This window comes from Etheostoma cragini, chromosome 12, assembly GCF_013103735.1.
Source record: "Etheostoma cragini isolate CJK2018 chromosome 12, CSU_Ecrag_1.0, whole genome shotgun sequence".
In the NCBI taxonomy this organism is placed as follows: Eukaryota; Metazoa; Chordata; class Actinopteri; order Perciformes; family Percidae; genus Etheostoma; species Etheostoma cragini.
The window spans coordinates 4,889,834-4,906,727 of record NC_048418.1 but is presented as its reverse complement, the minus strand read 5'-3'; the positions used below and the strand labels follow the sequence as shown (position 1 = coordinate 4,906,727).

General features: G+C 39.2%; 1 protein-coding gene across 5 annotated transcripts in view; it reads right to left on the bottom strand.

The window, feature by feature from the left end:
• astn1 (astrotactin 1) overlaps nt 1–16,894 on the bottom strand; it is a 330,603-nt gene that overhangs the window by 186,695 nt on the left and 127,014 nt on the right. For all 5 annotated transcript variants that reach the window (XM_034888865.1, XM_034888866.1, XM_034888867.1 and 2 more), the window contains one exon: nt 14,809–14,959. In XM_034888865.1, the coding sequence (XP_034744756.1) occupies nt 14,809–14,959 (151 nt within the window). The remainder of the gene's footprint in view (nt 1–14,808; nt 14,960–16,894) is intronic.

The window sequence follows — 16,894 nt, the reverse complement described above, 5'->3', positions numbered from 1 at the left end:
TTGCCACACAGAAAGATCAGGCACAGTGAATGCTATTTAAAATGTGTAAAACAAAAATACAAAAGTTTTCAGTTGCCTAGCTCTCTGCAGTTTAGTGAGCTCTCAGCAGAACACTTTGTATCAAATACAAATCTCACAAGATGTATAGGGTACCCTAGCAAAATATACTTTGATAAAATCATTGAGCTTTTACTTCAACATTTTTGACAGTTTGCCCCTACTCCCCGGGTCAACAGCCAGAGAGAGAAAGGGAGATTCTCCTTAACTGTGCTTCAGCAATTCATGCTAGGCCTATTTAAATCCTGTGGTTTTTGACAGAGAGAGTGCAGTAGTGGTCGAACAAACTCAAGAGTAAACAAACAGAGGGCGCTCTAAACAATGGTGTAAATTAAAGGAATTAAACATTATTTTCTGACTGTTTCAACAGGGTTACGTTCTAAAGCACACAGTGCAGTGGGAAGGTGCCATATAGCTGGATTATGAGTCCATGCAGAACATCACCTTGTCTGTGTGTAGCTATGTCAGTTAAACAGCCGTTTTGAATGCTTGCCACTAATGCTCTTGTAACTAGCAAAGTATATCAGACAGTGTGTTCGCTCATTTAAAGTTAAAGAAGTTAACATGCAGAGCAAATTGCCCCTACTGGAAGCTATTGTCAACAGGTTTACATTTGGCAACAATAAGGTAGTCCTACCATGCAAACAATTCAAATGACAAGGGTTGAAGACAGGTACCAGGTAGCAGGTTATGCATGGTGACAATGGTAGGCTGATCTTGGTAAGATAGTATGGAAAGCTATTGGAAGCAACAGAGATAACGTGGTAAAGCACTGGGTCTAGAGAGAGGTGTATAGAATTAGGGAGGAAATAAGGTGCAGGTGTGTAGCTGGGTGTGGTTGTCAGGTGACTGGGAAACAAGGGAACACAGTGAGGACATCTGGTGGAGGGATAGGGAATGACAGGGTCTAGAGAAATGCAGAGCCAAAGAAAAAATGAAAGGGAATATAAAGGAGGAAGAGGTCACCATGACATTGCTAGTTGGTCGGAATCATGGTTGATTCTGATCGTGGCAACCTAGAACAAAGTCAAAATTGCATATGTAGGCATACCACTTTTTTATCAATTGAAGTTTAAACTTCCAGTGTAACGTTTCAACTGCATGACAAGAAACACTAGTATTTAAGTCTTTTTGTACATCATGAAAAAGTAAACTGTGCGTCCAGTAAATCCCTAAATTCTTTTTGCCTCTTTCAGACTGAATATGTTTAGAACATGTGCTGTCTAACAAGGATGTTCTTGCATGTTTGCCTAAAAGAACAAGTTCCTTCTTGACACTACTTTTTTTCCCTAAGTGCCAAATTATGATGGGAAAAACCAGACCTTCCTCCTGCACCGGCACAGTGCTAAGAAGAAATGTGGAGATCTGATTATGAAAGACTATTACTGGACCTGCTCAATGTTTTTCCGACAAGAAACCACATCATTTCAATTTGGTTATCATCTACATCAGAGAGCTTCAAAGAGGGTTCTGCAGCCCCTTGGGGGTCCTTGGAGTCACTGCAGGTATTTAATACTTCTTTGAATTTTTTTTTTCTGAAAATATGTTGTATATGATTCCAACTTTTTATCAGCAAAGATAAATTGGCTATTCTAAAAAAAAATGCCACAACCTTAACAACATTGATGATATGCTTACTGGCCTACAGGAAAGATATCCATTATGGTAGCCATCCACAGATATAGTTAATCTTCTGGATTCCCTGTGCCTTCCACATGTTTGATATTAAAATGATATACATATATAGATATATATATATATGAACATGTAAATAGAAGCTTAGTATTGTAGGGCACCATAAAAAAGAATGTTTATAGCTTTAGGCCACCCACCTTATTGTAGGCACAGTTAATTATGCAACTCAGGGTCCTTGACCTAAAACTGCTAAAGACCCCTGATCTAAATTATAAAGTAAATACCTCCTGACCAGTAATATATGTGTGGTAGCATCAGTACAGAATGGGAAGTCATTGAATAGGTAGTATCTGGTCTTGCTCCCTTGATAAACTGATATTGGTTTGTTACACTGTGAGGGCTATTTTGACAAATGATGTATTACCTGTAATACAAAGAGCACATGCAACTTTGTATCTCCTAACACATCTGTGGCATGGAGTCTTTAAATCACTGGAACTCAATCAATGTACGTGTGGATATGTGGTGCGGACTGAATGGAATTTGTATTGATGGGTCGCTGCAGTGTAGCTTGCCAACTACAGATAGTTCAAGATATTGACTGCCATAATAGGCTTCCGACATGCCGGGATAGTGATAACTCTGGGGCTGGGCTATTTTCCAGCTGTCCGTAGAATGATAATCATTAAGAATATGAGCCTGCCAGAGTCTTTGTCTGTGAAATGTTATCACTTGAGGTTTCCACAAATCTGGTCCATAATCCTGGGTAAATCATTGATAATCCTCTGTATAAAATCACTTCTTATGTGAAAAGGTCCCCAAATCCTTCAAAACTGTATCTGATTAAAACTTTTCCTCTATTTCTTATTTGGAAAAAAGACTATGGTCTTTCTCCCTTGTCATATCATAACTGAAATAATGAAGAAAATAATCCAGATTAACAAAAAAGTCCTGATAGGTGTCAATGTAGGTTGTTTAATTGTCAGCAACGAACCGGATGGCAATGTAATCCTGTAAGGAAAATGTGCATAGTCAATTTAGTCCACTACAAGTGTGTTTTTTGACAATGACAGGCATAGATTGTTATTATAAGTGTCTGACAACATTGTAGAAAGGATCCCCACAGAGACCGAACTTTTTGTTAAATCCTTTTTGTTTAACCAGAAACAGCTCGGAGATCGCCAAACCCACCAGACTCAATTTCAATAAACAATATTTTTAGCAGGCCTTGCCTTGTTGTCACACACTTTTTTTTAAATTGAGCAAATTCTTTTTGGATGTAAATTGAAGGTGAGCAACTTCCCAATAAATTACATTGTAGCTTCTTTTGCTGCTACTGACTGCAGCAATCCTGCTTAATACTTGACCATTTTCAAAGATTATTGTTCTCATCAGTCACCTAGACACTAAAATAGGATTGAAAAAAAAAAAAGGGAAAGTAGGGTTGAAAAAAAACAGAGTAGTTACCCCTTTAGTAATACTTCCACAACACAAACCCATTTTCCTGGATGAAAGTCTTGTGTTTTTCCCTGAACATCTTCTGGGATATGAACATCGCTCCCCTGGTTGGAAGCCCTATGTTTTGGGACCCCTCCTCTTGCCTGATTAGACTTTTGCGGTCTTATACTAAGTGGTAAGGTCATAAATACAACCAGTACTGGTGGCCATAGTACATTCTCTAGTACATCCAATAACGTTGTGGGCTTGAAACATAAGCAACCTCAGATAGAACATATGGGGGGAAAAACATGCTAAGTGCTAAGTACTGAGGGTTCAATATCAGCGTCTTTATAAACTGACAAGCATCTGTATGCCAGCTGCCGTTCGAAGTGTTATGTGTCACTATTCAAAATGCCTTGAATGAATGGTGTAGAAAACTGTGTTCAGAAAGGTGCACAGTAGCTGACCCCGACAGAGACCTTCAGAGGTCTCAACTGTGGACATAACAACATGAACCCTTTGAGCAATTGACAATGTTCTCAAAGGTAAAATTATAAAAGAGTAGCCACTTTCCGCAACTGAATCAGGTGGATACCCTGTACTTTGGGGATGTTTGCTGCAGTTTTGGTTGGCGCAAAAGTTAGAAAGGAGGGCTCAAGATTAAAGCTTTTTAGAGGCATAACAATTAAACATGAATCAGTTTGTTCTTGTTAGAATATGTAGTAAAAAGTGTTAGTCTGGCATTTACAGCATATATCTGCAACAAACTTGAAAGGACACATTTCACCTTCAAATGATGCACAGGCCACTTTATAATGATCCTCCCCTGGCACTAGTAAAGGTCTATGAATTTAAAGTAATCACCATTTATCTAAGACCATTTAATAACTGGACAAAGAATGAGAGGACTGTCTGCTCTGCTGTAGAAAAAGCTATTAGTACAAAGGCCTGTTCTGAAAAAAACCCTTGAACTACCATGCCTTTTAATCCTGTTTCTTAATAGAGATAAATTCCTGAAGTGCGTTTGAGGCTTAAGGGAATCAGTACTGTGCCATTGCCAAACAGCAACAAATCCCTGCGAGAGCGGTTGGATAAGCTATGCACTTTTCAAATTTGTCTGATAGGCAGATCGGTGCAGACCTACAATGATTGAGGACTGGTAATGCATGGTAATGCAATCACTAGGTAAATATTCATTTTCCAAAAGATCCTGTTCAAAAAAATTACAAAGGTGTTTGTTAAAAAAAAAAAAAAAAAAAAAAAAAAATCTAAATCAGTTTCACGTATTGTGAAGCTAATTTAGAAATAATGTTAATTTATGAATGCTAATAATGATGATAATATGCATTATGTGAAGATAATGATGCGCAGCCTCCAATGGTTTCAGAGTGGCAAGTCAATAGAATTGTTTCCAAACCAGTCATATATTTTTTCACCTTTGTAACATGTATACATGCATGGAATTTTGAAATCTTTTTAATGACTTAAATATGAAATCTCTCTTGCTTCTGCAGCACATATATGTGCAGTGAAAAGGTCATATCAAAAGTAGCTTTATCATCTGTATAGCAGAGCCTTATTATGTTTCTATGTCTCTGCCTGCGAGAAATCAGCTGTTTCTGTTGTTTTATTTAATTTAGAGACTAGCCTTACCGGAGAAAGACAGCATTGCTTATTTGATTAAATGCCTATAGCAATTTATGTTTACCTGGACCTTAAAATGACTTCTGCTGGCTGTGCAAATAATGACTGCTGTCTCTCAGAAGCCAAGAATTAGAGAAAGGGAAATAGCATAGAATTGTCCAAGCAAACTCTGCCACAACTAGTCGTCTAACCTAGGATTGTCACGGTACCAAAAATCTAGTGTTCGGTATCAATACCACCAAGAGTACACAGTACTCGATATCAAAGCCGATACCATACACTTTCTGTCCAAACGCCAGCCTGCTGCTCTGGACCAGGGCTTCACTGCCAGGGTACACTTCCGTCTTTCATGAGTTCACCGGGAAATACCAGACAGCAAGAATGTTTAGTTAGTCTGTTTCTTTCTGCCGTTGTTTTTTCGTATAGAATTGGGCTGGTTTAAGTCAAATTAACTGACGTTACAGAGGTCACCTTAAACAAGCGTGAAAGTTAGCTAATGTTAGCTATTGGAGCTAACGTTAGGCTGTGTCTGTGACAGACAACGTCTGAGGTGCTCTGTTTTTCTGTGCTGGTGGGTGTTCTTCTTCTTCTCCAGCATTTAGCGGCAGACTAGAACACTTGTAGGCATATATTGCCCCTGTCAGGTCCTAAATAATTACATTCCCCGGTACCTACGATACTGTAGATAAATGAGTACTGTCACGTTTTTAGAATTCATCATCCCTAGTCTAACCAGGTCCAGGCATGAAGCAAAGGTTCTAACGGCTCTGAACGGCCACAGACGGCCATCATTCAGCAAGCTGAACAGTACAAATGTCGATAATACAGCATGAACTTTCAGATTCACTGAAAGCATCCGGTCCCACAGGAGAAAAGTGATGCAAAAAATGTGCGAGGAATGAAAAAGAGTTTGAATCCTTTCAGACATCCACACATTTGACTAATCCCTGTGAAAGTAAAGTGGCTGTGATTGTCAGATTGTATGTTCTATAAAGTTTTAAAAAAAACTGTTGGATACAGCCAGTCGAAAAGGAGCTTTCAGAGGCTGCAAGATGATCTGATAAGCATGTACTTTGAAGCAGAAAGAGGCCTTTACATCACGGCCAAACCTCTTAAGGCGGGGGTGTAGTTAGTATGACCTGTCATATGACCATGGTGGCTTTACCAGATTGGACAGTGTTTCTTGGAAGACATATTTAGTTGGAGGTACACGGTCAAAGTATTTAGACACTACTTAGACTTGGGAGACCGCTGTTTGGATCCCAATTTAGTCACCAATGGTGTTTTTTAACTGTGAACACAGTGTTTCCTTAACCATTTAACTTAACTCGCCTATATTTAATCAAACCTTACCATGTCTTTGGAAGATCGGAAAAAGGTCATAGAACTGATTACCGATGTGTTCCTGATGACAGGGGCGTCAGATCAGAAACCGTTCACATGGTTGTTATGGAAGGCAACAGCAAATGACTATAGTTTGGATGACTTTTATGTAGCAAGATGTAAATGATTACAAAGTAAATATGTACAATTCCAAATACACTCAATGTTAGGAAAACATAGTTTTGAACATGCCTTGTGTGCTGTCATGGTGCTTTATCAAAATATATAAAATAAAGCTAAAAGGCTTTACTTTGACATGTACCTATTTATAACAGTTTTTCACTGTATGGCCAAGTACAATATTTCACCTTGGCAACACTTTTATAATCATATACAGTACATCAAGGCAATGTACAACTTCAAGCTCTAATGAAACAGCCTGTTAGAGGTCCATGTGTAACGTTAAACAGCTTATTGACTCATACATCAAATAGAGAGCAGACAATGACGTATTTACCAGAACTTTAAAGGTTTTTGCGCACCGCAGAGAGAGAAGCCCCCAGGAGCGTTTGGGTCAAGTTTACAGAGAAACCAATCCGTTCTGAAGAGGTCTGTTAGAAATCATATCGTGTAGCCTTAAACATTATTCCAACAATTCGAATTTCCTTTCCTAATGGAGTTAGGTGTCTTCAGAGAATTTTCCCGCAGGCCAGTGTTAGAGATAAGCAGTGTGTGTCAAAGGTCAGCTTATCCCAGAGCACTCAGCTCTTCATTCTGGTCTCCTTTGGATGTTATGGCGAGTATGCTCAGTGCAGAAAAGCTTGGACATTTGGTAAGAGCTCTCACCTCTTTCACAGCAGGAGTGGTAGAAGCTCACCAGGGAGGGTTCTTAAGCAATTCTGCAACTGAGGAACCTTTTTAAAAAGAAAGATCCTACTCTTTGACCCAAGTTTTTTTTTTATATTAACAGAACACTGGAGCTGTAATGTCAGTTGCACTAAATCAGACAATTTTCATCTAAAACTTCAATGATCTAAAATCTGTTCCGAAATGTAGTCAACTGCTATCCACAACGTATTTCAAAAACTGAAAGTTATTTATTGATTTTCGACAGTAAATAATCATAATAAAAAAAGAATGTGAGATTGTCCCATGTCCGACAAGGTTCCCTATGTAAATCAGTGGTAAAAACTTTCTTTGCTTACTCAAAATGAACTGTATTGTGAGCAAAATTCCTAATAAAAGAAGCTGCATATTACTTTTAAAAAGACAAGTATTATTTATAATGTGTGGAAAGTGAATTATTTTTTTATGCGTTAAGGCTCACCATACTGAATCCTCTTCATTTGTCCATGAAACCAGAAACAAATCAGAGGGCCAAAAATCTATTAATAACGTCCCATCATCTTAAAAACAGTAGCACAAACCTTTCATTCATGTCACACATTGTCTCTCCCTCAACTCTCACGCCACCTCTATGTTGCCTGACATGCTGCTACTAAACAAATTGCAGTGAGCAAATGGTAGTGATTAATGATGATGCAGATGAGTGTACTGACATTCATCACCTCCTCTTGTCACTATTCTGTACGGCAGCATATTAGAGTCATTGTAGTCAAATAACAATAATTATGGAGTTGGGGGAGGGGGTTAATATTACAGGATTAAAGTTCTAGATTCACAAGAAAAAAACTTGGATATTCTTTGAGATTAAAAAGGTAAATTCACGAGAAAAAACTAACATTTATGAGAAAAGAGGTCAAAAAATACTTTTAAGGGACCACATTGTGTCAGGATTACCACAGACACCGAAGCTTACCGTGTATTATGCTTATTATGCCATATATATGTAGCAATCAGATTTAGCAATAATACCAGCTGGGCGATGAGAGGAAACATTCATAGAGGTTTAATAGGAAATCAAACTAAGACGGTAAATGTTGAGAAGACATGCTGCCACCATGTCCAGTGCAGCTTACACCTTTGGTCCATGTTCAATGCCGTAAATAGTGTAAACTCAAAAACTTTTAGGTCTTTACCTGAAATATTCACCCGCACAGTTCACTTGCAGTTGCCTTTTCTTGATGGCATCTAAAAATCATGTGTATTGTATTAACAAGTGAGCCCCTACAGTACATGATCTTCGGCAGAAGCTGAACACACACTCACATCTATCCAGTGACCTGAGGAGAGAAAACATCAGTAGTGACAATCTAATGTGCTCCCATTCCACTTTAGGGCTGAGGTCTAGCTATATCTTTGCCAGGTATTGACTCCGCTCAACACTGCTTAGTGTCCCAAATTGTGATCCCAGTCAAGATTGTTTTTTGCTGCCTAAGGGGAAGTACGCCAATACAAATAGGTGAGAAGAATTGCTTTAGCCTGTAGCATATGGCATGGCGCTGTCCAGGATTATTATTAAAAAAGCACCTGCTGTAGTGTTTTATATCATACTTATGTGCTTCTTTTGTGCAACTCAGAGCACAATAATGGCGATGGTCTGTGTGGGCTTTGAAAACGGAAATGATCTAGTGAAGAAAAAAAAAGTATGGTTTAGTTGATGAGTGAGGCTCACTGAGTACGTTTACTAACACAATATTCCACTATTATTCCGAATATGACAATATTCTAAATGTAAACAGCATATTCCGGTTGGATATTCCAAAAAAAGGCCTTTTTCTAAATATAGCATTTTAAAACATGGGATATTTTTGTATTATTCAGGTTTTAGAAGTATTTTTTGACATGTGTACGGTGCATTCAGTAGTCTAGTTATCACCAGACCAAGCCAAGCTCAATAGATTTCAGACTGAGCGTTTGTCTGGGGAGTCTGCGCTGTATTTTCTCTCCACAAGAAGCGTGACCAACGGGCAGGTATTCCAGAAGTCCCCCTCGTTTAGAAGAAGTCTCCCAGCTAATCCTGCCTTAGAATGACCAAAGCTGGAGAAAGAGTTACCTAGCTGATGTGATCTTACCTAGCTACTGAGCACATACGACTCCAAACAAAGATAGTTTAGTGTGATGTCTCACTCTGTAGCTAAAACAAGTGAGATGTCTTACTCTGTAGCTAAAACAGAGACATGTACACACACACACACACACACACACACACCCACACACACCACAGTGAAATTTTGGACAGGAAAAGAGAATAAGATGTAAATGTGTTCTAACTTGAAACATACAACATATCCGCGGGTTTAAATACAAGACTAGGTATCCCACTACCATGTAGTCACACTGTACTGACCCTACAAGAGGCTCAATTATGCAGCTGCATTCTATACCTTGTCCACAACCCTTTCTTCTTCCACTGTATAGTTCTATAAAGCAGACATACAATGAAAGCAGCCAGGAAATGCACTATACAGCATTAATGATCATCATTTCTTGTGTACTGCAGGTTTATATACCAAGCCCGACAAACACAATATGGGCTGTCTGGATGACGCCCAGCTAGCTCGTCATTCCACCCTGGTGGCAATCTGCTCTGTTAACAACATCCTTGTTTTCCGCCATTTTGCAGAGGAGAAAAGTGACAAGACGAAGCTAATTAATCTCACAATCATCCTGTGATTATTATGCTCTCACTTCCACAGGCGCCACAAGCTGCCTCTCCCCAGGAGTGTAATACATCAGTGAGACGGAACGGGTCGGTCAGTGCAGACCGCCAGCATCAGTCGACTCTCACACAAGGAAAGATATTAAACACAGACAGGACAGCTACTGGCAGTGCAGACTCAGACAAGGTGTTAATTGATTAGGGTGGAATCAGAGCGCTGGGGCCCAGCCAGTTTACCACCCTGATTAGACGGATGAGAGGCTCATTTATAAGCTCGACAGTCACAAGATAATTACTAAAACACACAGTAATATATGCAACGGCAGCTGGGAGCAGTACCGTGTGGTGATGGACAGGACTGGGATGTGTGTTTGTGTGTGGGGGGAAATCAATGACTTGCAATAATGCTAAGAGGTTGTTAGATAAGCAGCATAATAAGGGCATGTCTCATTCAACAGAATAACAATCCATATAGGAACTGTGGTGAGCTATTCTTATAGGATAAGAAATCCAAATAAATTAAATCAGCAAACACTCTAGTATGGCCAGCTTTCCAAATTAGGCCACAGCCAAACAGGGACAGATTTACATAAATAAAAGTGCAGGGCAAATTTGTGCTGCCAATTCCATTCAATTTGTGCTCGCTATGTGCGTGTAATTACTGTCTGATTTAGTAAGGCAGCAGCAGCTGCGTCTGGTAGTGACTATTACGTAGGTAGATTCAGTAAATGAAGGAGAGCTCAGAAGAAAGCCATACAGAGCTGGGATGAGATCACAAACTTTACTTGTCTATGCAGAAATACTAGGGAAGTAAAATGATTTCATTTATTGAGCCCCCAGTTCAACTCCACCTGTGAAATATTGTATAATGCTCAGTAAAGGGCAATACAGCCTAAAAATGTAAATATGAAAATGTAAAAACAATGGCTAAACATAATGATGTAAAAATACTGTCTTTTTGAAAACACACAGAGAGAGAGAAAGAGAGAGAAGGAGAGAGAAAGAGAGAGAAAGAGAGAGAGAGAGAAAGAGAGAGAGAGAGCTTCACTGCAGGTCTGAGCAGACACTCAAAGTAGAGCAGGTGAAGGGTATGGGATGGCTTTGATTAATGTCTCATTAGAATACCCAGGTAAAGGCAGCCAAATGCAACTGATGTCTTATCAAAAGAATGCAATCTTTAGTCTGTTCATGCAGTTGATACACATGAAGTATAATGAGATGTTGAACAGAAAACCACAACTCTCTATCTTCTCTGTTTGCTCACTTTATAATAACCAGTTTTCTCACCAACTGCGATAGCAACGCTGGTATTGTTTTTACCTTGTAAGTCTCTGTGTGTGTGTGTGTGTGTGTGTGTGTGTGTGTGTGTGTGTGTGTGTGTGTGTGTGTGTGTGTGTGTGTGTGTTAGTGTGTGTGTGTGTGTGTGTGTGTGTGTCTCAATAGCAAAATGTGTTCCTGGAGATAACTACTGTTGCGGAAACTACCAAAGAGGCGGCTTTGAGTACTTTGCAAGGTGTTATGTCTGTCTCTCTGTCGTTCGGTTTGTTTGTAGACAGACTTTGTCACTGTGATAGTTTCACAACCACGCTAGATGCAGTCACAAAACGTAACAGGTGTGTACGTGAGTTTAAAATGAAGGCCGAGTTTAAAGATTGTTGTCATGGCTGGTGTGATCCCATCCCAACATTTTTGTTGTTGTTGTTGTCTGGATAACTAATTCATTGGATGTCCCTGGATACAGTATTTTTATGTTTCAGTATAAACCACAACCGTCCTACACATGCAGTTTTTTGCAGAGGCAGAAAATTCCCACGCAATACTGATCACACTTCTCATACCTCATCCAATATTTTCAATAACATCCCTTTATACCTTAATACACATGTATAAAGTATGAGGCATACTTGCTAAATTGTAATGTGCACTTCAGATAACGGGCCAACTGGCAGACAGGTGAGCCTGTTTGATCATCAACATGCACAAATCCAGGTGGAAAAAATGTCAAACAGGGAACAGAATGCGTGATTTCTCCATTTTGTTTTACTGAAGAACATTTGCCTTGTTCTGTAATTGTATGGCAACAGGGGCATGCAATACATCAGAGTGAATGCATGTTATTGACATATTGGAGTAGAAAGTAAGGCCTGTGTGTATACACTATATACAGTAGTCAATTCTGACAGATTGTTACATATTGAATTCCTTTTTGCAAGTAAAAAAACTGGAAAAGCATCCATCAGGCAATTTCTTTGAGCTTCCTTGTTCCTTGTTCTATACATCTATTCTAAAAAGTGTTCCCTGGTTTTTCTGAAGATCATCATCATCCTCCTTCACTTTTTTCATCTTGTCTTACAAGTTCTCCACCTCCTTTTCAATGAGGCTCTACTTAGGTGCGAAATCTATTTTTTGGATGAATTTTTTGCTTCATTTGTGGTTACAGATGAACTCAGTTCATGTTCACAAATTATGAAAAACAAACATTAAAGCATAAAGCACTGTGAGTAAGCACAGGCATTAACTTTGTTCTTTTTTGCATAATGATGCAGTTCTTAGAAAAAGTATCACAGCATTCTTCAACATGTTCACAGGGATGGGAATATAACAGTACAATAAATAATTAATATAATACAAAAGAAAAGTCTCATGACACCTCAAAGCATTGGCAAGAAAAATCTTCAATGTCTCTTTTTGGATTTATGTGAGACTAATTTCAGGGAGAAGGAAATGGATTTTTTTCTGATGCTTTTGGCAAGGATTTGCAACAAACTGCAGATTCAAGAAGACACTTCTCTAGATGCTGGTGAATACAAGCTGTTGTTTAAAAGCATCTAGTAATTATCCACAAAACAATTAGGAATATCCCTACAAAATATCTGGACATTTCTTTTGCTTTCCGACATGGGGAGAGAGAATGAAAAAAATGAATGTGTTAACTAAATAACACATAATGAAATGCCTATAAGACTTCAAAGCCCTGGCTTGAAATCTACTCTCTACCATCTCTTGGGACAAACACGGAAATTGGATGGATATTTTGGTCTCTGACAATCTAGTGCAATGTTGTTGCAACTGAGTGGACTCCTATCAGACTGTGTATGAAGCAATTTTAGAACGTGGACAGTATTCACATCACAGGGTCCAATTGCTAACAAGTGAGATATTTGGAATAGAGCAGCCGGTGCTTTCGGGCAGCAGTAATACATTTGTTTTTGACATGTACAAGCCCCCAAGAAATAAACAAGGTATTTTTCTGAGCATTTGTTTTTGGATGAACAGCACAACTAAGCCCTAACGAAAGCTCAGATGCTTTATTGCGTTAGTACCAATGGCTGATATTCAAAATTAGCATAGTTGTACAATAGCTGTTCAAGATGCTACTTGAAGCAGCATCAGAATGTCAAAAAAAACTAAAATGAGTCTAAGAAGTGGCATATTGGTTGGGCCAGAACATCACTGCTGACAGTTGAAGAAGCTGTTTCAGACGCACTTAAGTGTATCTTAAGGTATGCTAATGTCTGTCAACAGTTTCTCAGCAACTATTGGTCTGATTGCCATGGCATCTGGTACGGACATCCATGGTCACCAGAGAATGAATGCTAATGGTAATCTGACTTTTCAAGCAACATCATCAGTTCAAAATTGCAATTGGTACAATACATTGGTTTATGAACAAATACCCACAAAAGTAATGACATTTCCTTAACTAGATTTTGTGTTTAGTGCTAATTAGCAAATGTTAGAATGCTGATACAATAAACTAAGAGGATAACTATGGCAAATTTACCTACCTAAAAACATGAATTGTTAACCCTGGTATTGTGAGCATGTTGCCATGCAGACATTAGCATTTGGTTTAGAGTCATGCATGTCTTATGCTGCATGCACAACTTTGCACATTGTCCGAGTAACAGTGTAAAGTGGAAGTAATTAATTCCAATGGAAAATCAATGGCAGATGGAAATTGACTAGTTTACCCATGTTGCTGTGGGATCTACTGAACCTTAAATCAGGAATATATTGGATTTTTTCTAAACTCTGCATTAAAACTGCCAAAGTGGGAAGTGGACAGGAGTCCTATCATAAACAAAATCTATTGCCTTTATTTAGACAAAAGGAAAGAAAAATTACTTACCACTAAATTCATTTATGTTTTTACAGTGTACAGAATATTAATTTAGCCTCCAGTCTCAGACGCAAGGGTGGTAGCAATAAATTTACTACCTGTGTTGTTACATGCCTGCCAAAATAACATTTTCCTGCTATGTGCTAAGGATTACCATAGGACCTACATATATAATTGGTTGGAATACATGTATCCGCTCTAATCTGTAAATAAAACAGTTTCCCATTAAAAACACCTCACAAGCTATTTCCCACTCCTTGTGGTGCATTATAAGAGATAAGATGAAGCATGCCGGATTGCATAAATGCCATCTCCCTAGCCCACCTGAAAGGCTTTACTTAAGTGCATCAAAGTACTTGAAAATAAATTAAATTGTTAGGGGGGCTGGTGCATGACAGCTTATCAATAGAAAGGGAGGATTTAGGAGAAGCATAACACTAGCAGACGGTGTTGAGATTCTGCAAATAGCAAGAATGGTATTGCTGGAGTCCCCGACAGATGGAGATTAAAACAAACCTGGCCGCTACATTTCCTGGTTGCTAAGCACCACCTGGAGGTAATGAATGTGTTGTCGGCCTAAGAGGCATACATAACAAGAAGCGAAGTTAAACTGTCTACTCAGACACATTACAGAGTTCAGGTCTGCTGCTTGTCCTTGATATGGGTCATCTTGGTCAGCAGATATGTGCTCTTTAATATTTAATGAGGTTCCTGGACTTAAACACTGATGGCCAAAACAGAATATGCATACATTAGAATATGAACCAACAGTGGAGAGGTCATATAAATGGGATTTAAATCAAAAAGCCCATTTATTGTAAGTGTTGGAGGTAAAGACATTCAGTGTCATGAGCTTATATTGTATCAATCATAAAAGGGTCTGTACAGACTGTATAGCACACTCTAAAGTACTTTGAATTAGAATTATATAGAAATCTAGGGGAAAATGTCAAGTTCTGCTAGGGTAGCTAATGTACAGTATGGCAGCTTTCAGCCAGAGTTTAATAAAAGTAAGATGACTCACCACACATCCAGTGGAGTCCAGTTTTCGGTCAGATATGCAGCGGAAGTTGCGGCTACAGCCTCCGTTGTCTTTGGTGCAGTCTCTGACGGGCCCAAATGAGTCCAGGAGAACCTCCAACGAGTCAAAAGATGAACTGATCATCAATTTCTCTCTGTTACAGCAAAAATGGATGACAAAAACAAGATCCTGGTTTAGTTTTGTGCATTTTTTGGGGTATATTACGGAGAACTGATTTGAGCTCTGAGTTTACAATATACCATTTATTGACTGTTTATAAAGAATTTGGACCAGATGTCAGATAAACAAATGATCTCTTCCTCTCCTCAAGTGCCACTGTACATCATTTTGTTTTGTTGCATTGTTTTTCCTTTGTTGATAGCCTGCCAGAACTTTGTGGAATTGGACCAAAAGTCAGAACCATCCAAACCATCCATAGTGTTTTCACATTAGAAACAAACCAAACCACATTCCAAGTGATCTGTACTGAGACCAACTCTTCTGGTCAGAACAAGGCTGTTTGGTCTGGACCAAGGTCCGGGGGAGGCTTCAATTTTGGTTTGGATCAAACTGGAAAATCCAGAGAGGGCCAAACAAGGTAGGTGTAAAAGGACCCTGAAAGAACAGATGTACATAGCTTTAGTATTTTTTAGGCCTTTTTGGCCTTTATTTTGATAGGACAGCTAAAGACATGAAAGGGGAGAAAGTGGGGGGAATAACATGCAGAAAAGGGCTGCAGGTCAGAGTCGAACCCAGGCCCGCTGCGTCAACGAGAAAACCTCTGTATATGGGTGCATGCTCTACCAACTAAGCTATCCAGGTGCCCGTAGCTTTTATATTATCAGTGTTGTACAAGCCATTTTATATTACCCTAGAGTTTAAACTGATGAGATGCACCATAGTTTGAGATCATAAAACAGGAATTGTCTGTAAGTAATTTTCACAGTAGTTTGCAAATCAACTTTACAATTAGTCACTACATCCCCAAGGTTCCTGCACTGGCAATTTGTGCGCGTTTCTGCTGGAACTGGGAACTGTTTGTTTGTATAACTAGTCTTTAATGTATGGTAATTAGCATTAGTATGCATAACAGATATAAAGATGTACCGTCCCCATTTATTGAGATCTAATACCTTGACACTGCTTATAGGTGACCTGCCACAAATTGCCCCAAAACACACAACAAATACAGTATGTTAGGTCTATATCTGTTTGTGTTATGTAATGTGAAAATTAACTGCTACCTCCTCTGTCAGCTCTAGCCATGGAAAATAAATAAGCCGAGAAATCGGGCTTATTACAAAAGCTCAATCAGTCTGATGTCATGTTTTCTTTACTCAGCTCATTACTATTCATGAGCTTGCCCATTTGCGCTAGGTAAAGGATGCTGATAGCCAGGATCTCATTTGTTAGCTCTGCTAGCTAATCAGAGTCATGCTGCCAACCAACCAGTCTGGGTTCTAGGGGCAGACACAGTCACCACATTTAGGAGTAAACGTAAAACTGTCCTCTTTGATAAAGCTTATGGTTAGGGAGTGAGGAGTTGCAGCGTTTGCCTAGACCGTTGGTTGAGGGTGTATAGCCGCAGACACAGCACCCCTTCTCTTCTCTGCTTCTCTTAAAAGTTGTCAGATTCATCTGGCAAACCTTTTAGAACTGGCTCAGGTTTGCCTTGAACCAGCTGTTGTGCTCTAATGCTGTTATAGTAGATTTAGACTGTAGGGGGACTTCCTCTGACACACTGCACCCCTCTCTCCTCTCTCTTTCCTTCTAGTTGCATCAATGTCCCAGAACTGCTTGTTACTAATTTAGCTCTGGGGAGCTTATTCCCCGGAGTCTTTATGTGTTTGTCTTTTTCAGTTTTACTTGGATTAGGTTGGCACCTAAATCATGGATGCAGTTTTTGTCATGTCCCTGGTCCGTACACTGTAACGCCCTGCAGTGCCCGGCTACGCCATGAACTACTACAACTACTATTTCTAGTCATAGTTCCACTATCTTTATTTATGACTACAATAATCCAACCTGCATCGTCAGACACCGCCTATCAAAAGCCTGCGTCTGTCCAATGTTTCTCCCTAAAAGGACG